This window comes from Sciurus carolinensis, chromosome 17 (genome assembly GCF_902686445.1).
Source record: "Sciurus carolinensis chromosome 17, mSciCar1.2, whole genome shotgun sequence".
Taxonomy (NCBI): Eukaryota; Metazoa; Chordata; class Mammalia; order Rodentia; family Sciuridae; genus Sciurus; species Sciurus carolinensis.
The window spans coordinates 32,583,927-32,606,413 of NC_062229.1; the positions used below are offsets into that span (position 1 = coordinate 32,583,927).

The following is a 22,487-nucleotide window of genomic DNA, read 5'->3' on the forward strand; positions in this document are numbered from 1 at the left end:
TTCTCCTTCCTTCCTTCCTTCCTTCCTCCCTCCCTCCCTCCCTTCCTTCCTTCCTTCCTTCCTCTCTCCCTTTTTCTTCCTTCCTTCCTTTTTTCTTTCTCTTTCTTTTTCTTTCTTCCTTCCTCTTTCTTTCTCTCTTTCTCTGTCTCTCTCTTTCTTTCTTTTCTTTTTTCTCTCTTTCTCTCTCTCTTTTCTTTCTTTCTCTCTTTCTCTCCCTCCCTCCCTCCCTCCCTCCCTCCCTCCCCCTCCCTCCCTCCCTTCCTTCCTTCCTTCCTTCCTTCCTTCCTTCCTTCCTTCCTTCCTTCCTCCTTCCTTCCTTCCTTCCTTCCTTCCTTCCTTGTTGGTATTAGAGATTTAGATTGAACTCAGGCACTCCATTCACTGAGCTACATCCCCATTCCTCCCCTTCTTTTTCTCTTTTGAAACATGGTCTCTCTCCATTGCTGAGGCTGTATTTCCTTATTATTTTCTGAAAAGATATCTGACAGTTGCTTTCTATGATGAATGCAATGTTATAATGAACCTTTTCGGGACTATTATATTTTGAAAGACACTATTCCTTTCGTTTATTAAAGTTTTTCCTCTACAATTAGTTGGCCTGACCTTTATCTTATTACTTCTCCTTCATGTTAAAGGACTTCTTGAATGCCTGGCATTTCTTGGCTGTCTCTGTATATTAACGACCAAAATGAGGAAGGTGGATATGGCCAGCTGGGTGGCCTTCTCTGCTATTACAGGTCTCTGTCTGCCCTGGGTCTCTCTCCCAAGAATGAGGGCTGTCTACAGGTCCTGTTGAAGGGAGTGAGATGTGCCAAGCAATGCATCTCATTTCTGTGAACATGAAAATAGAGTCATCAAGTGGTCTTGGGACCTCCTCTGCTACCTAACCCTGGTGAGAAAAGTCAGTTTGTTTATTTTCCTCCCAAGAAGATCTATCTTTCCTTTCTCTCTGGTCTTTAGAAGTTCTGAAGTGTTATCTCAACACAATTCCTCTTTCTCAGGGGTCTATGAGGGAGCTTTCCTTAAGCATGGGTTCCCTTTCTTTTGAATACAGGTATTGGTTTAGATCTGGAGTCAAACGCCATTGCTCCCAATTGCTCATCATAAGCAGTAATGTTGTGGTATGAAAGGTTGGGGTTCTATCAGTTAAATGCTGCTTCAAAAATGCTCTGTAACAAACAGACACAGACGCTCATGGCTCACTCAAATGCCCTGGTTCTGGCTGGTTGTTGGCTGGGTGACTTTGCCCTGTTCCAGTTTTCACAGACCCCAGGGTGACGGTGGACATTCATGGCAAATGGCAGAGACTCAGGAGTAGCAACTGGAAACATGCAAACACAAGGGCCTCTAAGGCTTTGGCTCAGAATAGACACATTGTCCCTCTGCCTCATTTTACTGGCCACAGCATCACAAGGCCAGTCTAGACACCAGGGATGGGGTAACAGGTTCCACCTCTGTGTGAAAGGAACTGCAGTCTTGGGGCAGAGGGCATGAATATAGGGAGAGGTGAAGAATTAGGACCATGAATGCAATCAGTCTGCTGCAGATGTCCCCCATGTTTTCCCTGGATTTTCTGTGTCTATTCAAATGTGCTCCTACATCTAAAGCTGCTTTTTTCCTGAGTGATCTTTGGTTTCTGGACATCTTCACTGTTCTCACCCTAATTGCATTTGCTGTAATCTGCCAGGTGAGTCCCGAAATTTCTGGTTTTCTTATGGCCTTCTTTCTCTTTTCTAAGACTGTTAAGGAAGTATCCTTAAAAAAAAAAAATAAATAAATAAAAGAAAATGAAAAAAAGAAAAGAAAAAAAGATGTTTTTGGACATTCTTAGGAAATGGAGCAAGAGAGAAAGCAGATTTGTGTGCTCATTTTGCTACTCTGATTCAATCTCCTCTGCTGTCATTTTCAATTCTCAGTTAATATCTATCTTCGTCGGGGATTCCAATATAACAGGCTTGTAGCACCTGAAGCATTAAACACAACTGGCATTTCAGTCTTCTTACAGTCACAGTCGCATGCTGATGCTACAGAAAGTGAGGTGGCTGAAAATCACTCTTGCCCAGGTGAGGGATTTAATTAAGCAGCAAGGATGAAAATCAATGTGGAAAATCTTCTAGGCTCCAGCAGATTTTATTTAACCCAATAACCTAAGAAACCATGTGTCAGTATCAAACACAATGACTTAGCTGCTGGTTTGGTAGCAATTTCAAGTACAGAATAGAGCTGGACACCAGGGAGGTACTGTTCCTGAGGGTGAAGAAAGAGATGGCTGAATTGGACCTCGGATTTTAGAGTCTAGCTAGAGACTCTGCACAGCCCAGAAGTGGATGGTCCCGAGTGCATGCTGTTAACTATATGCTAGAATATGGAATAGAGGATTTAAGTTTATAGTAATACCAGACATACTCCTGACAGTGTGAGGTGGCTTCTGTCTGGTCTTATAAAAAAGCTCCACCAGCATCAGAAAATTGCTTGGTGAGTGAGGACAGTTAAATGTGAAGTTCAACCATGTATTCTTCTTCTTCCTCTCTCTCTCTCTCTCTCTCCTCTCTCTCTAAGTTGGCAATGGACCTTTATTTATTTATATGCGATGCTGAGAATTGAACCCAGTGCCTCCCAGGTGCTAAGCAAGTGAAGATAGAATTGGGGACAGGCAGTTGGTGTAGAAATAGGGAATCTGGTCAAATCCAGGAAATGGAGGCCATAAAAGTCATCTGCCTCTGGAAGTTGAAGACTGCCCCTGGGAGAATGGAATGCTAAGGATCTCTGGAGTCCATTGATTACCAAATTTACCTGTTCTTGTCAGGGACTACAGGCAAAGAGCTGCTAATTAATGCCCCCTGGGCCCTTGCCTGGCTTAATCACTTTGATCCTCCCCCTGCCCATCCACTTCTCACTTTTTGCATCTCACTTGCAAAATCGACCTAGTTAGGGTAGGCAGGAAGGAGAGATAAGGAAGGGAGAGAACTGGAGAACAAAAGAGACCTTCACCTACAAAAGATGTAGGGTGTGCTCACTTCTTGGGACTTTAGAACATCAGCCATGGCCCCCTTCTCTCTCCAGGGAGAAGTCTATATTATTACTTTTAAATAAAACCTGCTTAATCTGCTTGCCTTGGCGTGCTTTTCTGATATTATACTTCAATACCTGAGGAAGCAGAACTCGTCACTAGTAAATGGCGGTATCACAAGCGCTCTGCCACTGAGCCCCAACTCCAGTCCCAACCATGTATTCTTTACTATTGTTTTTCTGTTTGTTTACCCCATCATTCAACAAATATTTACAGAGAGCAGACTCTGAAAGAGCCATTTAACTAGGCACTACGTGAACTATGGTGAATAAAATCCTCACTGGAACAAATATTCCAGTGGGAAAGATGGATAATAAATAAGTATCCGTTTGTTAACAAATGTTTATCAAATGTTAAATATATAACTGATAACAAATGCATACCATAATCAATGCATCTACAATTTTAAGTGGTCTCCAGGGTTGTGAAGGAAATAAATAGGAGATAACCATAAAGAATAGAAGTGGACTCCTACTGAGATTAGTCAAATAGTCTAAGCTTCTGGAAGAGATAGTTAATGCCTCTTGTCACTGCAGGGAGGATCTTGCTCTGGGGCAACAACTGTTCAAAATGTGAATCAGCAAACCTGTGACTGTGGGATTTATACCCCCCATACCCATCCAGGAACCACCTAACAATCTCAGCATTCTTTCCCACTAGCTGCTCTCAGAATTCTTTCCACCTTGGGCTCCTGGTGTTACATCTGCATATGCATGCAAGATAAAACCACTCTGTAATAATGTTTTTTTTTTTTTTTTTTTTTGTAATGTGTTGGTCAATTTTGAGGTCCTACAGGCTGGTCCCCTTCTTAAGCTGCTGATTAAGTCTGTACTCTCAGCTGGTTCCCTTCCCAAGGCTCTCCCACTCTGGATCATTGTGCACCAGCTTTAACCACCCACCCTGGGGACAGGCTGGACAATGAGGGAAAGGCCTATGCTCTTGAGCCTGTAAATTATTCAAATTAGTCAGTCCACAGGGAGCCCAAGCAAACCCCATGGCTTGCCATCCATAAGCTGCCCCTGCAGCTCCTGCCCACTGTTTGCCTGATTCCCAGGCACAAACCCTGTGTGACACTCTTGGCAGCCCTTCCCTCTTAATCCCTTAAGTTAGTTCTCTTCTGCCATGGTGCTGGTGTGCTGTGTTGTGCCATCAAAGAACTAAATTAAAACATTGTGCTAAGCAGCTTTTCATAGAGCCCTGCTACTGGTCCCTGGGTCGCAGAGGCCTACCTAATGCTTACCATTGTCCTCTGCCTGGTTGTTCTGAGGACAGATGTGGCCAGTGCAAGACTCTGCCTATAGCCTCTTCATGCTCGTGTGCCTGACAGAACCCCTTTCTGCAGAAAGATCCTTTATTCACATTCTAGGTATGAGGAAAGCCCTTCTCTGGCCTAACACTTATTCTCTTTCTTTCAGGTGATTTTATGCTCCTAATCCTTTCTGTCTAGATTTTATCATTTCACTATTTTCAGATTCTTAGGATTAATCTGATGAGACTTCAAATACTTAAAAATTTTCCTCTGTGCTTAATTCAATCAGAGCCCTCTAAGTACACACCGAAGCTTTGCTCGCACTGTAACCCAGAATTATACACCACGACACAAAGTCAGAATTATGTACCATGACACAAAGTATAATGCAATTCATAACAATAAAAGCATCAGTTTCCTATATTTGGTGAAAACAAATCATAGCACCACAACAGGCCCTTTTCTCTAGCTTGCTTAGTAAAATTTGTCATAGGCCCAGAGGAAAATGTTCAGGTTGGTAATACCATAATTTATGGGTGTTAGGTCTTTAGGCCAAAGTAACTCCATTTTGAAAATCAGCACCTGCCCGCCCAGGCATGACCTTCCCAGTAGGCCCACCCTGAAAGAGTCCCTAACTACTGAAACCACAGCAAAGATGTCAAGTAACAGTCACAGGGCCAGACCAGATATTTTTTAACTACTCTATTGTACATGACTATATAGTTTAGAAGTTTTTTCTGCAGGCTGCTGCTCCTTGCAGCGGGGCAGCCTGGCAGACTCTCTCTGTCAATACACCTTTGCTTGAACTCAGAACTGTGTCTCTTGTGAATATTTGTGTCAGTTACCCTAACAAAGGGAAATGTTGAAATGGTGAGGGAACCATGTATAATATAATATAAAGCTGCTACCCCGCCCTTTACACTACAGTCATTTCCCTGCCACCCAACTTACAACCTAGTTTGTCAGTGTGTGAAGATCCTAGCTAGCTATTGGTTCATCAGTCAGCTTGCAAGTAACCTTCTCCATTATTGGTCCCCTGTTAGCCCATGGAATTCCACTGCTTAAGAATAGCTCCCCTGCTATTTTCTCTCTCTCTCCTACTCATTTTCATGCTCTCTCCTCCATTTCGCTCTCTCTTGCACTCTCTCTCTCTCTCTCTCTCTTTTTTCCTCTCATTTTCTCTCTTACCCTGCAGGAAGACACTCTGCCTGTTTGCTTAATAAACTCTCTTGCGTGAGTTCCCACGTCTGGAGTGGTTTCTGGGTTCTTACACCGTGGACTAGCAAGAATAGAAGTAAAACACCTAAAGCTAGCTGTAGAATTACAGCTTCACATTGAGGACATGGTTTATTGTGAGTGTGTGTGACCACTTGTAGGCATATGCTAGACTAATGACTGCTCTCTGGGCTCATTCTCAGCAGTCCCTCTGCCCCTCTCCTTTCCCAATTTCCCACATGGGCATTGGAACCCACCTCTTCCATCACCAGGTAGACTGACTTTAGGGACTCAGCAGGTCGAGAGTACACAGCGGGTATGAACAGTGTGGACAGAGCCTGGCTGGCTGTGTGGATCCCTTCTGCAGGGGTCATGAAGAGCATCAGAGGTGGTATGGCTGGGAGCTCCTAGAGCTGATCTAAGGCCCCACTGCCCAGCCTTTCTCCATTCCCCATGTAGATTCCAGAAGTAGAGACACGGACACCCTCCTGAGCAGGTCACTGCTTCCAGTGAACGCCTTTTCCTCCGTCTAACCCAAGACCTCAGGCTGGCTCTGCTTTGGGAAGCACAATGCAGTAAGATCCTGGGCCTTCTTTGCTTTCTAAATGATTCTGTAACAGTGGTCCACTTCACCTTTTGAATATAGCTCTGAGGTTCATTTTTAAATGGGACTTGTTTTCCTTTTCCTCTTCCCCCTCTCCCCCTCCCTAACCTGGGGGCAGGGAACAAGATCACCCTGAGCATCTGTGCTCCACAGGAAGAAGATGTCAACCAGAGGGTCTAGGAAGTGAATATCTCCCAAGTTAACAAGTGAATGTTAACACACCTTCGGGGTGCCCTGGGACCCCCTGTCAGGGCACACCTGGAACGTAGCCTTTGAAGACCTCCTTCAAATCCCCCTGTTCCTCCTGATGCGCAGAATCACAACCTTTGGGAAAGGATTCCTCTGTGTTTCTCCTTCGCTAGCAAAGCAATACAACTTGTTTTTCCTTTTTCTCAAAACCGTGTCCTCCTTATTGAATTGGCACTGGTGACAAGGATTCTGCTTTCAGCAACATTTTGGATGTACTGACTATTTAGGAATTCAGAGGAAGTGTGTCATTCCCTACTCTTCCATCTCTGCCTATTTAGTCAAAGGAGATTATAGCACAGTCAAGTTCATATTTTTTCAGTGCTTATGATATTTTAGTTCTTGAGTGTGCACTGGAAGTACAAAGATAAAAAGATTCTCTAAACCTCAGTTTTCTTAACTCTGAGTGCAATATCATCAAAAAATTTTTTGAAGACTAAATGCAGTAATACTTTGCACAGCACATTTAGATCAGTCCACAACAGATGGTGTCCATTATTGTTAAGTCATAATTATGGCCCTCAGGATTTTGATAATCTCAAAGGATAAAGATGCATAAGCTGCTAATTTATAGTGGGTCTCATCTGTGAATGAGAAGCAAATATTAGCAGGATAAAACCAAGTATGGAATTGATCCCAAACAAAAAAAAAAATCTCCAAACACACAAGTCTGTTTGAGTCTCAGCTATTTCAATTATATTTTTATGCTTATGTGTTATGCATAATAAATATGTTATGATCTATATTTACTTTGCAATGTTGCTATGTGGATTAAATGAGAAAGCATATGTGGAAGTCTTTGGCATGGTGAATGAAATATAATAAAAATGCTATTTTTCTCCTAAGCTTGTAATATTTCACTTGAAAATTAGAAGATCTAGTGAGTATTGCCCTTACCCAAAAAACATTTTTTTTGAGACAGGCTCTTGCTATGTTGCTGAGGTTGGCTTTGAGCTGGATTCAGCTGAGATTACAGACATGTACCACTGTGCCAGGCTGTACTACCTTTTAAGTGAGTGTTCCAGTAAGTTTTTGGCAGGGCCAGTTGGTTAATGAGAATCTTTGACTTCAGTGGCTTCAGATGCTGGTCTGTAGTGTAATTAGAGCTTTGGAAAAGCTTCTCCCTGTCTTCATGTTAACTCCTGTCCCTTTACCCCTCCACTCTAGGTAATGACCACAAGGGGTATATTAGGGACTGGGAGCTGGACATGCTATTCCAGTTTGTAAGTGGCTGTTTACAATGGTGATGTTAGCAGGATTGAAGGGGACAAGAACATAACCTGGAGGGGGACCGTGGTGTTCACTGAGTGAACTGGGCATGACCAGTGCATTTTCATACAATAATCAGGTTCTGAGAGAATCCACTGCTTAGACACAAGGTTTGAATCCATGATTAACTCCACTAAATCAAGCTGCCTCTTGTACTACTCGTGCCTTGTCAAAACTCATCAGAACTGTCCAATTTACTCTGCAGGCATTATGGGCCATCTTTACTATGTCATACCCTTTCACATTCATTAGACAAAAAGAATTCCAAATCAAGCTTATGGCAAGCATCATTGCTCAGCCAAAACAGATGTCCTAATGGGAAAAAGCATCAGGGCAAAACCAAGTTAATAGGAGCAGAAAAAGGAACCAGTCAAATGACTCCATTAATTTTAGACCTACTGCTTAAATTTTCAGCAGACCCATTTCACAATTTGCATTATTCTGGTCCAGAATCTTTTACAGTTTTGGCATGCAAGTAGGTAATCAGGAACTTCTGAACTTTGCGGTATGATTTTGTCTTAAGTTACTATCTGTAAGACTGTTTGCACTTTCCCAAGTCTGTAGGCCAGCAAGAGTATTTAGCTAAAGGACCATTTGGAAGGAATTTGGTAAATGTTCCTGAACTGTCATGGATCACGCTTTCCAGAACCTAATTGAGAGAGGCATTTGAGTGAGAGGGAGGCTGCTAACTACATTAGTGACATTCGGGAAGATCTGGGTTTCTTGACATAGAGCAGCATCAGAACATAATATGCATCAGAGACTTTCCTCAAATAGCCTTAATTGCATTTTGATGTCCTGGTGACTGTGAAGATTATTTTTAAATCAAATTGGTGCATTAGAATTACATTTAGCTTTAATTAAGTTGATGCATTTGCCAAGCAGTAATGTACTTAGAGAATGGGAACGAGACACCAACGGGGTGTTTTTCTGTCTTTCTCTGTCTCAAGGGCCCTTACTTTCTTATTTTATGGAGAGTTTAGAAAACCATGCAAGGTGAAGGACATTAGAATGTAGTAAGTCACTGGTCAAAAATCAAACACAGACCTGTGCACGGAGCATCGACAGAGAACCAGAAAACCTGCCTTCTGGTTTTGTGTCTGCCACTGGCCCACTGCATATCTTTGGATAAGTCACAGTTGTTCTCAAATCTGGCAGACAACCAGAATCCAGGACAGCATTTAACCATACTAGTGAGATTTAATTCTGTAGGTCTAGGTAGAGCCCAGGAATCTTGAATTTAATAATATTTTTCAGGAGAGTACTATGGTTTGTAGCAAGAGACTTTACCATTATAAGCAGAGTTTTGTCTTAGTCTTTGCTGTGGTGACCTCACAGATTTGCTAAAAGAACTCAAGGGGATACTGGGAGAAATTGTGAAAGACATCTGCAAGAGGCAGAAAAATTACTGATCTGGTGACCTGTCTAGTATACCCTTTCAGGTTATTTTCTCCCCTTTCAATGCCTCTGGACTATTTTACATCTCATGAGAACTATAGAAAACTGATAATAATGAAAATCATTCTTGTCCATAGAAATGCAAGTGAGTTGTGTCTGGTAGGATTTCATCAGTTATTTCATTCATATCCATCCTAAGAATGCTGACTAGTTTTGCATCCATTTGTAAATTCACATCTGTATTCCTCACTGCCTGCAGATGTGTGATGCACTAAATTCTCCTTTGAACAGGTGTGGCATCTTATTGGTTCTTTAATTAATTAGTCAAATAAAAATTTTGACACATGTTCATTTTACATTTGCATGAGAACCGTGATTTTATCTCAAGAACTTGTCCTTTAACAGAAGTGACATTTTATGAACCCACTCTATAGAACACAAGATTCCTGGTTTTATGGGTCAGACTTAACAACCCTACTGTAAAAAGTAATGTGAGTGACCAACATGGGATAAATCAATACACTGACTAAATCCACTGACTAAAGAAGAATTGAGATAGGAGGGACAAAGGGTACAGGTATGCAACTGGATAGGAGAAATAACTTCCAGTGTCCTATAGCACAGTAGAGTAACCTTGATTATCAACATTTAACTTCATATTTCAAAATAGCTAGTAGGGAGGATTTTGAAGATTCTCAACATAAAGAAATGAATGTTTGAAGTGATATACCAATTATCCTGATCTGATCAATGACATTGTATACACTTATTGATGTATCACAATGAACCACACAAATACAATTATGTGTCAATTAAAACATAGGTATAACTCCTTACAAAAAATTGTCAATGTTTTCAGAGAGGAAACCTACCACAATTGACATAGGATGGAATTGTGGGTCAGTGGATGGAGGAGTTGGCCTCCCTGGGCTCCAGCTGTGAGCCTCTACTTTTACCTGTGAGATCTGGGGCTCAGTTCTCCATAAATTGTCTCACTGGGAGATGAACTAAACAGCCGTGTGTCCATTCACTAGGCATTACCAAATTCTAAGTCAGTCTTTCTAGCATCAAGAGTGGAAAGAAAACAATCATCTAATAGACTTCTGCCCCTGCAATTAATATCACCAACTTTTTCTGGAATGGGGTTTGCATTTGATCCCGGTATTGTACCTCTTAAAGTAGTTCCTTGCTCTGAAGTTTAACCCATTTTTCCTTTTCCCTATGGGAAAGAAGAACTGACTGCTCATAACCAGGCTTCATAGACACCCATGACCTCTCTTCTTTCTGGAAGCTTAGTGAGGATGTGGCCTTCTTGCAAAACCTTGCCTGAGCTCCTAGGGCTGCTTCAATGACCCTCTGAGGTGTGTTGTAGCATCCTGGACACACACAACACCTCACACTGAATTATAACTTCTTGTCCTTGGCTGCCCCCAGCCCTGTGACCCCCTTGGGCTCTTTGAGAACAAATCCTGGAAAGTCATACAAAGGTTAAAATCACTTTCAACTCAATTTCAAGTTGTGCTTTGAGAAAAGCAGGAAGAGATGAATTCAGGCTATCACATCTCCAGAGGTTCTTGCAAATATTAGTTAATGAGACCCATGATTGCCTGCTTTCATTGACTCGTTCATGGAAAATGAGATGCTGCTTCCAAGAGGCTGGTGATTCATGAATCTATATCCTTATTTGGGGTTAAAAAGAAGATATGCTTTTCCTTGAACCCCCTTCCCCAGTTTAGGTATTCTGACTTGCACTGAAGGGGCAATTAATTTGTACCTTTTTTAGAATTTACTAATATTGGGGAAGCAATTTCTGCTGTCAGCTCAATAAGTTCTTTTTTTCCTTGTCTCTTTTCCCCCTTATGAAAAATGTTATCATATAAATCTGTTTGGGAAGAACTAATAAAAATGAAAATGACTTAGATGTGGAAAGCTGAAATGAATTCTTAGGAATAGGCATTATAGGGTACTAAAATATGCATTTTAACCTTTCAGTCTTCTATTTGCTCTCAATTCTTTATTTCAGAGTCTTTAAGATGCTTTAAGGGTTTGTATTTACTTGGAGTTATTTACATCTGCTGATTATTTACATAAAATATCAACATGGCAAAGGGATAGAAAGTTTTCTCATTGATTGAACGAAAAGGTGCCTTGGTGAGAATAAGAAATCGTAACTCTATGACTCTGTTTTGCAGACTTCTGAATCCTAAAACAGCGAGGATACTGGGATGAGTTACACTGCAAGTGCTGAAGGTAGGGTTTACTTTCATCATAAAGCTAAGCACAGATTATCAAGCTGCATCTAATGATGCTCATGTGTTTGTGTGTGTGCATGTATGAATAAACCTGTGTTGCATATGCATGAGTATATGAATGTGTGCACATTTGTGAGCATGCAGCTTAATTTGTGTGAATCTGACTATGATGGTGAGTGTGGATGGGAGAGTTTGTGCATAGGTGAGTGCATTGCACACCTACACACCCAGGTGGGCAGAAAAATGATTTGACTCAGTCTGTGTGAACTCATGGGGCAGAGCATGATGCCAGAGATGCCAGTGCCCACTGTCATGATTATTATAAAAGGCTTCTCCGGTTTGTATTTCAAGTAGCATTTTAAAGAGCTTTGCTCATGAATTGAGGTGGTAGTTTTTAAAGTGTAATTTCTTCTCTTCAAAAACTTGACAATAAGTGTTATAAATTGTCTGAGATCCTTAATTACAGGTTACCTTTTCAAACCCCAATAGAAGAAGTTGGGTGACTTTTTAATGTTATTAGGCCTCCATTCATCAACAATGGTTGGGAGACCCTATGAACAATGGCAGACCCTATGAACAATGGCACCACATGGTAGGTGTCAGTGGTAAAACTGCCTACCTACAGCATGTCACCTCAGCAACTGCAAAACCTACTCTGAGGATAGTACCAGGGATCACAGCTTCCTTATTGCTGGACCAATTAGATAAAGTCTCCCTGGTTGTTCTGGAAGCCCAGAAAGGGTGTTTCACTGTGTTTCCTCTGCTGTGTCTTCAGGGCAGTGTAAATGAGTTTATTCAGAAGACTATGAAATAAAGATATTGTGAAAACATGCAAATTATAAAGAGAAGTTACCTAAAATATGTGGTGCACCTCACTTCATCTTGGGCATGAAATCCCACATTTTATTTATATTATCTTGTTTAATACTCAGTCTCCCTAGGAAGGAGAAAACAGAGCTCCAAGGGATTAAAATTTGCTCAAATGAATGCAAATACTAAGCCTCAGAACGGAAACCAGACCTAGCCTATCTGGCATTGCCTTTTCCTGCCCCGCCACCTTGCTGTCTCCTACTGTAGCCTGTGATGGTGGAAAGAGAAAATCACCATGGTCAGCTCTAAAGCTTGGGTTGGGTAATGTTGCACCCACAGCAAATGAATTTATGGCTTTTATTTTGCACTGAAACTGCAGCAAAGCAGACTGTGGGAAGCCTCTGCTTTTGTACAGCACTTGGAGACCGAGTATGAGACCTCAGTACTTTGAAGAAGGGCATTCACTGCCCTAAGAATTGGCAGGTAGCAACCAGCTCTACCTCCCTGAGCTCCCACTCCAACTGAGTGCTTCAGCAAAGGCTTAGCAGAGCATCTTCCTGGTTGCTTTCAACCCTTTGATATTTGCAGATGGACTGTGGGCTATTTTTGGTCTCCCCTTTCACAATTTCTTCTTGACAAATGATATTCACTGGGCTCAAGGACCATCTCCTCCAGGAAACAGACCCTAACTAAAGCTTCTAGCTTGCTTTGCATCCTCATTTATTGTTTCCATCCTATTACCATGGACTTTATTTGCCTACTAATTGTCCAGCATGAGTTCAGATCACTTCCATAATGCTCATTTGGTCATCAAATATTTACTATATATTATGCATCAACTAGGTTTCAAGACCATGCTCCAGGTTTATAAGGGTTAGTAATTACAAACTTGTTCCCATGGAGTTTATAGGAGAGATAGGGATTAACCAAATAATTTCAGAAGCATAAAAATACAAGTTAAGGTAAATGCTTTGAATGAAAAAAAAAAAAAGGAGTGTCATGAAAGTATGTTATAGAGGAAACTAATCCAGCTTGAGTGTATCAGGAAGGGATGCACCAAGGAGGTGAACTCTGAGCTGTGATCAAGTGGATGAATAATGGTCAGGGGGCACAGTGTGTAGGTGTGTGTTTGATGGAGGAGATGGTGGATGGATAGGAAGTTGCAGGAAGGAAGAAGACTGAGGAAGAAAAGTCCCTTGGCAAGTGGTATGCTCCTTTTGAAGAAGGAAAAAAAAAAAAAAAAAAAAAAAAAGGAGAGTGTGAATGAAACAGAGAGGTCACCAGGGATGAGATTGGAGGTCTTGAAGTGTCAAAAATATTCTGGATTTTATGCAGGGGCCATGGGAGGACTCTGGAGAATTTGGAACAAATATATAAGTGTCCTGAGTAGGCCTAAGTCACCTTGTTAACCTCCTTTTACAAGTTAGGAAGCAGAGACTCAGATGGCTCGTGTAACTTTAGCAGGACTCATGGGAGTCATGCAGCTGAGCAAGTGGCTTGGCTAGGACTTCAACCCAGGCCAAGTGATGCTGTTATGGTTTGGATGTCAGGTGTCCCCCAAAAGCTCCAAGTGTGTGAGACAATGCAAGAAGGTTTGTGGGGGGAAATGATTGGGCTATAGCCTTAACCTAATCAGTGAATTGATCCTTGATGGGATTGACTAAGCGGTAACAGGAGGCAGGTGGAGTGTGGTTGGAGGAAGTGGTTCATTGGGGGTGTGGCTATGGGGTAAGTATGTTGTGTATGAAGAGTGGAGTCTCTCTCTCTGCTTCTTGATCATCATGTGAGCTGCTTACCTTGGCCACACTCTTCTGTCATGACATTTTGTCTCACCTCGAGCCCCGAGGAATAGAGCCAGCCTTCTATGGACTAAGATTTCTGAAACTGTGAGCTCCTAAATAAACCTTTCCTCCTTTATAGTTGTTCTGGTTGGGTTCTTTAGTCACAGCAGTGAAAAAGCTGACTAAAAGAGATGCCCACTCTTTCTCCCCCCTCCCAATTTCTTAATTCTGAAAAGAAAGCATCTACTTATGGAGTATTAAATAGACCTGGTTGGAATGAACATTTTAAGGTTTTCAGTGTACCAGAGGTGATTATCTGAATCACACCCATCCTATAAGGGCAGGCCTGATAATCCTTATTTTCAACGAGAAAACTGAGTTCAGAAGTTGGATAATATGCCCTATTGTTAGAAAGAGGAGGGACAGGGGTCTGAATCCACTGTGTACAAAGTTTAGATGACATGCAGAACAGCGTACTGTCACCTTAGAGTACTCTCCACCCATAAGAAATGGGAGGGGGAAACATGACCTGAATAGACCAGGTAGAGTCTTCCACAACAATCCAGGCAAGAGGTGAAGGTGGGGATGGATATCACAGATTTTAGGCAGGAAACAAATAGAAATTGCACATCAAACACACGTGGAGCATGAATGTTGGGGGCTATGCCATGTGGACTACGCCAAGATGGCGCCTGGCAGCCAGCCAGAAGTTGTTTTGATCACATCTGCGGTGAGGAAGTCGGTTAACATAGACACACCCAGGTGTTTTATCATTGGCCATATTCAATTAAGTCCACGCACACAACACGTGCACATGTGTTCCCGAGTGTTCCTGCTCATGCCTGCTCGTTTTTGACCTTTACCGTGATTGGACAGCGAGCTCCTCGCCTGATACCGTTGGTCCCACCCTTTGCCTATTCCTTCGGGAATATAAGCGGCTCTCCTGAGTTCCGTGTTCCCAGGTTTCTGAATCATCAATAAACCCTTTCGAATTCAAGAGTCTCACTACTCATTTGTCTCCCGTGCCAAATTGCTGGACGGCGTCACATGAGGAATAGGGACACCTCCCTGACTGGCTTGTGACATGGGCAGATGGTGACATCATTTGCCCTAGGAAGCAGGTTTGCAGGAGGGAGGGCAGAGCTGCACTGCTGCATCCACTGCTGGGTAGGCAGGTGGACAGGTGAGTCTGGAGGTCTGTGCAGAGGTCTGGACCCTTAGTCTTTGGTAGAAAGAACTTTCCTTATTATTGGGAGATTTATAATGAGTGGTTTATGCTGATTGGCTTTGGCATTGGGGCCTTTTTTGTCCTTTGGTTCACACTCCTATCATTCCCTGAACTCTTACTACTTTGTTCTTTTTCCTGAGGACCATACCCAGCGTGCTTCCCCAGATCAGAGTGCAGGTGGATAAGAATAGTATTTTATTGAAAGGATTTTTTCCCCATATGGTTGGAGGAGAAAAAGATAATTCACAAGGCCCCAGTTCATTCAAGGAATTATACCAAATCCCCAAAGCATTGCCTTACACATTCTAAATCAAGTTCCTGGCTTTTAAAATGGGAACCTATAATCTCAAGGCAAAATAAATAAATAAATAAATAAAGTGTGATTTATCACTCCAATCTTGCAGTGCATGTAATGCAGACATTTCACTCCTGGGAATGAATAGTCCTGTTTGCCTCGAAGCAGACTGTAAACGTTTGAATCGTGACCAGACAACTTGACTTTTAACAGCCTGCAACCAACTAAAATAAGCACACAAAGTTATGACCACCGCTAGGAAGCCAGACATTCCTTGGTATCCCCAGTAACCTTCTGTATTTCTCTGGAATTGCTTTTTTAAATCTGATGACTTCAGAGTAGTTTTCTATTATACAACAACAGTGGGACCTGTACAACAGGGAGTTGTTAAATTTTAGACACTCAAATGACAATCTCAAGGTGGACTCAATATGCTCTACTTATTGCAAAGCAATAATATGTCACTCTAGTCTCCATCTGCAGGTGGTTAATGGTGGACCATCATCTCAGGAGACGCCTAGGAGGCTCCCTCCAAATCATGGTCTTGTCTTATCTCTGATGAATAGGGTGCACTTGATACCTGCCATCTTCTCCTCCTGCCCTGATGATGTCAGAACTGGTGGGGTAGTGTTTACAACTCCAGCCACAGAACTCAACATGGCAATTTTACCCAATGATGGAGAAATACAAAAGAACTTAATAGTCTGAACAAAACTAAGGAGTCGGTATTCAGGCCCTGTACTCTGTTCTGGAAAGGCTGGAGAACCACTTGGAAGCCGACTTCAAACTATTACTGAAACAAAGTTGACCCTGAGGTGTGAGCCAGGGGAAGTTGCCAGACTGAGGCAGGGTAAACCAATCAGCGATTGAGTCTCACTGGTTGCTGTACCCACCATGAGGGCAGCCGAGCTGCAGAGGTTGACCTTGATGGCATAGGGGACCTAGAAAGTGGGGTCTAATTGCTGTCCTTCAGTGAATCTCTTCTAACTTTACAGGGGCTTTGGGGAAAGTGGGAGATGGACAGGAGACATATGAGACAGGCTTGAAGGGGTGGAAAGCCAGCGAGCTCAGGGGAGAGAGGCCAGGTCTCCTGTGGCCATCTGAAGGAAGTGATGGGTAAGTGTTAACCTGGTCTGCACGGCATTTGGACAAGCAAAGTCCACCTCCAAATGAGGGTGTTCCCCAGAACTCTGGCAATTGGATAGTTTTTAAGTACTAATTGATCTTTCTTTTCTTCTTCTTTTTTTCCTTTTTGGAGAAGAGGGAAGAATGAATCTTTAGGGGCTCACTTGACTGGAAAAGCAGCCTCTTCTGCTCTAGGGTGGGAGAACACAGAAGCCTTCTCCTGAGATGACTCATGGTTTAGGGCCATGATTGGAGGAAAGGAGCCATGCCTTTTCCTTGAGATAGGCCAGTGAAAATGCCACATTATAAAAATTGCAGTAACTCCTGGGTGTTTATGATGATTAGGCAAAATGGTATGTGCTTTATTTATTTCAGCCTCACAAATCCCTAAATTGGATGAGGCCATTGTTAATTTTTTATAAATAAAGAAATCAGGGTAATAAAATGTTTGTAAATTGTTTAAGGTCACATTACAAGTAGGATGTGAGACCTGCTACTGACTTTAGCTAGACTGCCTCTGAAACACCAGGAACCTCAAGCTTTGGTGGGGAGAAAGGTTTAATACTCACCTTTTCCTCCCAAGGGTTTCAATGACCATGAAGTGTATGCGTCCCAGTTGACTAATAGCTTTCATTTTGATTCTTCCATCAATATTAATTTGTGGATTAAATGCAATTTGTTTTGATTTGCTATTAGACTTCACTGGATGTCAAATGCTTTTAATGCTTAATTTTCCTGAAAACTCTCATTAGCGGTTCTGTTGACCACATGCTAAAATAGTGCTTCTTAAAGTATGGTCCCTGGACCAGTAGCATCAGCACCGCCTGCAGACTAGCTAGCAATGCAAATTCTCCAGCTCCACCCTAGGCCTGCTGAGTCAGAACCTCTGGGAATGGGGCCTAGCATCCATGTGTTACAGCCCTGTAGATCATTGGATACATGCTAACATTTAAGAATCACTGCACCAAAGCACAGATGGAATTATTTTTTTCACAGGGAAAAACATTGACTTTAAAGATTTCTTTCTTTAAAAAAAATGTTTTTACCTCATTTCCAAGTCTTCATTTTCCTGTGGTACAAATTTGTACAAGGCAACGTAGGTGTTCATCTGTAATGGGTCTTTGGAAGGAGGTCCCTGAAAGAGAAAAGAAAGAAAAGCAAGAGAAGGAAGGAGGAAGAATTCAAGAGAGGAGAGAAAGAAAACAGGACATGGAGATGTTATTACAATGTAATTTCAGTGTATGGATCTTAGATGTTAAAACATGTAGCCATTATTAATGATTTTTCTCTCAATCTTAGATTTATTCAAAAACTTTTAACTGAGGAAGATTTTATCAAAAAGTTTGAAAACAATTATTTGGAACTCATTGTCAGAAATACTACAATTTTCCTTTATATAGTTGTATGATTGTCTTCTTTGATATAGTTGTTCATGAAAAGTGTCAGAGGGTTGGTCCCAGGAATGGGAATAGTCTTTCTAACGAAAGAGGGAACTGTGAACAGTAATAAACAATTCTCACTTCCTAAAACAGGCATTCAGTTAGTTGAGAGCTAGTATCTAGTGTATCAAAGGGCATTAGGTTCATCTGGCTATTAGTTCATTGATGCTGAGGAAAAAGTATAGATTTTGATTCAGTTTATATCATGTACCACCATCTACTGATGATGAAATCTTGCAATAATGCTCATAAAAGTACCGTTTTTGATAGTTTACTGTGTGCCAGACATTATGGGACATGCATTAGCACAACTGACCTTCACAGGGTTGTTAGGTAGATTTTCTTAGAGTCCCCAACTTTTGGACTATAAGAGACTTGTATGTGCCACATACATATTGGCTATTATTACTAACCAAATTTTGATGCTATAGAGACATTTATATTTTATAATACACAAATTAAAATTAAACAATATATTATTTTACATAACTACATACTACATTTGAACATATAACAAGTATGTACTATACATGTATATAATAGATGAAAGTTTCACACAACTATATATTCCCTTTTTAGTCTATTTTAGTTTGCTATTTAAAGCTCAGTTTCCTTATATAATATTATTCTACTTTATTATAATTATTTGCATGCAAACAAATGAGCATATAAAATATAAAAAATATTTATATACTATATAGTCATAATTCTATAATTTATACATCATGTACTATATGCCAATATATGTAACATATATGACAGAAACAAAAGACACAGCACATTTATCCTTTTTTCCTCGTACTGTGATATTTCCATTTAATCCACATTATTATTCTATGGCACATTATGCTACATTGTTCTATTTCATACTTTAAAGATGCTAGCCTGGGACCCACTAAATGGATTCCATGATCCACTTGGGTGGTGACCTGCAGTTTGATCTAAGTGCTCTTATCGGATCTGTCTTTTGTGCCTTCCATAAATACCTGGTGGTTTATGTTCTTTGCTTGGTCTTTGAAATCGTCAGTGCCATTTTCTGGATACGTAAACACTGAAGGAGACAAGAGAAAGTGGGTGCTTTATGAATCCAGTCGCCATATTTGGGAACCATGACTGAAGGATATTGCTTTCTTTATTCCATGCACCATAGCTTCTGCCTCACTACTCATTGCCTTTTCCTCCTCCTCAGTGACCCAGCTTTCATGCCCTCTTCCATGAGACACCCCCTGTCTCCCCACACAGCGTTCAGCAGCACCTTTGCTGTACTCCCACAACCTCTGTGCACACCTGGCTGGCACTTTTCCTTGCATTGCTGGGCAACTGAGTTTTCAAAAAACTTGGTTCTGTTTGGTAGTGTTCTTCTCAGGAGCAAAGACTATGCCTTTCAACTTTGTTGAATGTATCAAATCACTCCCTAATGGGATGGTGGGTGAGGTAGAGTTGAATTTATTTGCATTTTAACTACTTTTCTAAATACCAGAATCTTTATACTAAATCCCTATTCTAGCTCCTTAATGACATGTATATTCTATTTTACAAATTAAAGTGTTAGTTGTTTTTTTCCTGTTTATTATTTTTTAAAAAGTTTTTACTTCTTCTAATTAGTGACAGTAGAATGCATTTATACATTTTGATAGCTCATACATAAATTGGAGTGTAATCTCTTATTTTTCTGATTGTACACACTGTAGGATCACATCAGTCATGCAGTCAAATATGTACATGAGTTAATAATGTCTGTTTAGGGAAGAATGAAATTTTAGTTTTAAACTTCAAATTGTTTCCTTGATCTCTTACTTTCAACACATGGGAAAATTCTTTGGTTTTTCTTCAGTGTATTCTTGGGATGTATAATGCTCTTCTTTTACATTTAAGTAGTTACCATGTAGAACTTTGATAGAGACGATGCCTTCTCAAAACAGGCAGGTGTTCCCACTGTCCACATCCAGAGCTGTGGGAGATTCCTGATGGAGGCAGGGGCTTCTGCCTTAGCTAGTTTGATCAGCCAGATCTACCCCAGAGACCAACATTGTGGCCAGATGTGTCTTCCTTAAGCAAAAATGTGGCAAATGTTTCCAAGTTTATATAGTAGAATTGTGTAGGCTAAGTCTACCACTTGGATGACTTGATGTTTAAAATAACACATCACTACTTTATTCTTCCCTTTATTTTCCTTCAGATTATAAAGTAAATATCAGCAGAAAGAGGAAGGCATACCATGGAAATCTCTAAACCCATTTCATTAGTGCGTTGACAATTTCTACTATTCTTAAAATAGACCCAACAACAGTGAGGTGGAAAACGCGCGTCAGAACAAGAGCCCCTGTAAAAGTCCTGAAGTTGATTAAATATCTATTCTACTCAGTTTATAGTTCCAGAGTTTATGGATGCAATTCCAGTCTGCCTAGGAAGCCCATATGCAGTCATTGGTAGATCTGTGGTTTGTGGGTACCTGGAAGATCAGCCCAATTCCAGGGACCCTGACTGCCTCAGTGCTAGGTCACTCAGCTTGGTGTTTAAAAAGTTGAAAAAGGAGCTGAGTCCAGCAATACCTTTTTCTGGAATTCTGTGATCACCTGAAATCTGGGTGCAAATACTTGATTCTATACATATTAAACTATATTCTTCTAAAATAATATTAGATATTTATATAGAAACATGCAAAGAAAATCCTCCTAGAAAATTCTGGCCTGGGGCTAAAACGGTGAGCTACATTGTGCATATATTTATATGATGTGCAATGATTTTGCAGTATTATAATTTCAAGTTATTTTAATTTTTTTTTATTAAATCTCCATCTGGCCCTCTGGTTCAAACTTGTATCATTTTTGTGAACTGTGCTGAAAATTATTCATATACCCTTTATTTTTGGTGCTTTAAATTCCTCTATGCAAAATGACTTGGTTGTTCATTTCACCCATGATGAGTATTCAGAGAACAATGTCCAGGATGCAGGTGTGTTTTCTCATGTTACAGAAACAAAATGAATCTTTAGCTTTGGCTTCATCCCCAAAGGGCTTTTTTCCTTTTCTTTATTCTGTCTTCCTCTTTCACTTTCTAGGCCCAAGAAGCCCATGCCCACCACTGTTTTCTGCAATGATTATTTTGCTTTTCTTTTGAAACCCGGTAATGCGGCAAGTTATACTATCCGACGTTGAATTATCTGACATTGACCCACATTTGGGTCCTTTGAATAAATCCAACTTTGTTATTATGCAAAACCCTTTAAAAAAACATTACTGGATTAAGCTTACTAGGATTTTTGCTTTAGATTTCTGCATCTATATTCAGGAGGGAAACTGGCCAGTGATTTTCCTTTCTCCGCCCTTGTTTGGTTTTGAAGTCAGTATTGTAATAGCCTCATAAACCAAGTTAGAGAATGCTGCTGCCCTTTCTCCTTGCTGCTTTTTGGTCCTCTGAAAGAGCTTATGTAATCTGGAAATTGTCTATTCTTAAGTGTTTGGAGAATTTACTTCTGAAGTTATCTAGGCCGGTTTTTTTTTTTTTTTTTTTTTTTTAACTTAAGCCCACTTTATTATACAAAAAATAATACATAGTAAAAAAGACTATTTCACTTAGTCCCAATATTCATAGGTAAACCAGTTCATACTTGGTGTGCAGCTTTTCAGATTTATATTTATGCACACATACATGTATAAATATTTTTGATCCTATAATATGTATAATCAGAAAAATGAGAGTACACTATGTATGTATGATCTATCAAAATGTATAAATACATTCTACTGTCATGTACAACTAATTAAAACAAATACAATTAAACAATTATATAGACCATGAATATAATGGCCTTGGTGTTAATTTAGATCTCCCTCTTATTTGGTATCCAAGTTAAGAGTATATCATTAGGAAAAGTCTTTTGCTTGGATGTACCAAAATTCGTGTAATTCCATTATTGGATATTATTTTTGTAATACTTAAGTCACTAAACAAGGTCCCAGGTCACATCTTTGTTTCTTCATCTCTGACAGTTACTTTCTTAGGATAAAGTCATAGAGATGGAATTGCAAACATGTAAGACCTTTTTTAGGACTTGAAGATGTCTTTAAGGTGTATCTGTTACATCCTGCTTCCACACAAATTCCTCTGTGTAGCCAGTGCCCAGACCATAGCTCTCGGCACAGGTGAAGACAGTTTGGTTAGGTGAAGACGCCCCAGTCAACACTCCTGTCCATGGGCCTGGTGTTTTTATTGTACAAAATTTTAAATATTGATTCTGTTTCTATAAGGATTAGAAACACATTTTCTATTTTGACTCCTTCTCGAATCAGCCTTCAGTCATTGGTATCTTTTTTGAGGTCAGTCCCTAGAAAACGTTTTGAATTTTATTGGTATGATTTTGATAATGACAGTCTCTGATTTTCTTTTTGCATCTGTTATGTTCTCCCTTTTTGTCATTGCTTTATGTTTCATCTCTTTCTGTTACCTTAAAATTGTTATAGATGGTAGATTTAAAAAAATTATTTTTAGTTGTATATGGATGCA

At 40.5% G+C, this 22,487-nt stretch overlaps 1 protein-coding gene across 2 annotated transcripts in view; it reads right to left on the minus strand.

The window, feature by feature from the left end:
• The window catches only part of Stac (SH3 and cysteine rich domain), a 147,174-nt gene that overhangs the window by 19,689 nt on the left and 104,998 nt on the right, over positions 1–22,487 (minus strand). For both annotated transcript variants that reach the window (XM_047531460.1, XM_047531459.1), the window contains exons 7-8: positions 18,968–19,032; positions 17,589–17,677 (exon numbers count right to left, since the gene is read on the minus strand). In XM_047531460.1, the coding sequence (XP_047387416.1) occupies positions 17,589–17,677; positions 18,968–19,032 (154 nt within the window). The remainder of the gene's footprint in view (positions 1–17,588; positions 17,678–18,967; positions 19,033–22,487) is intronic.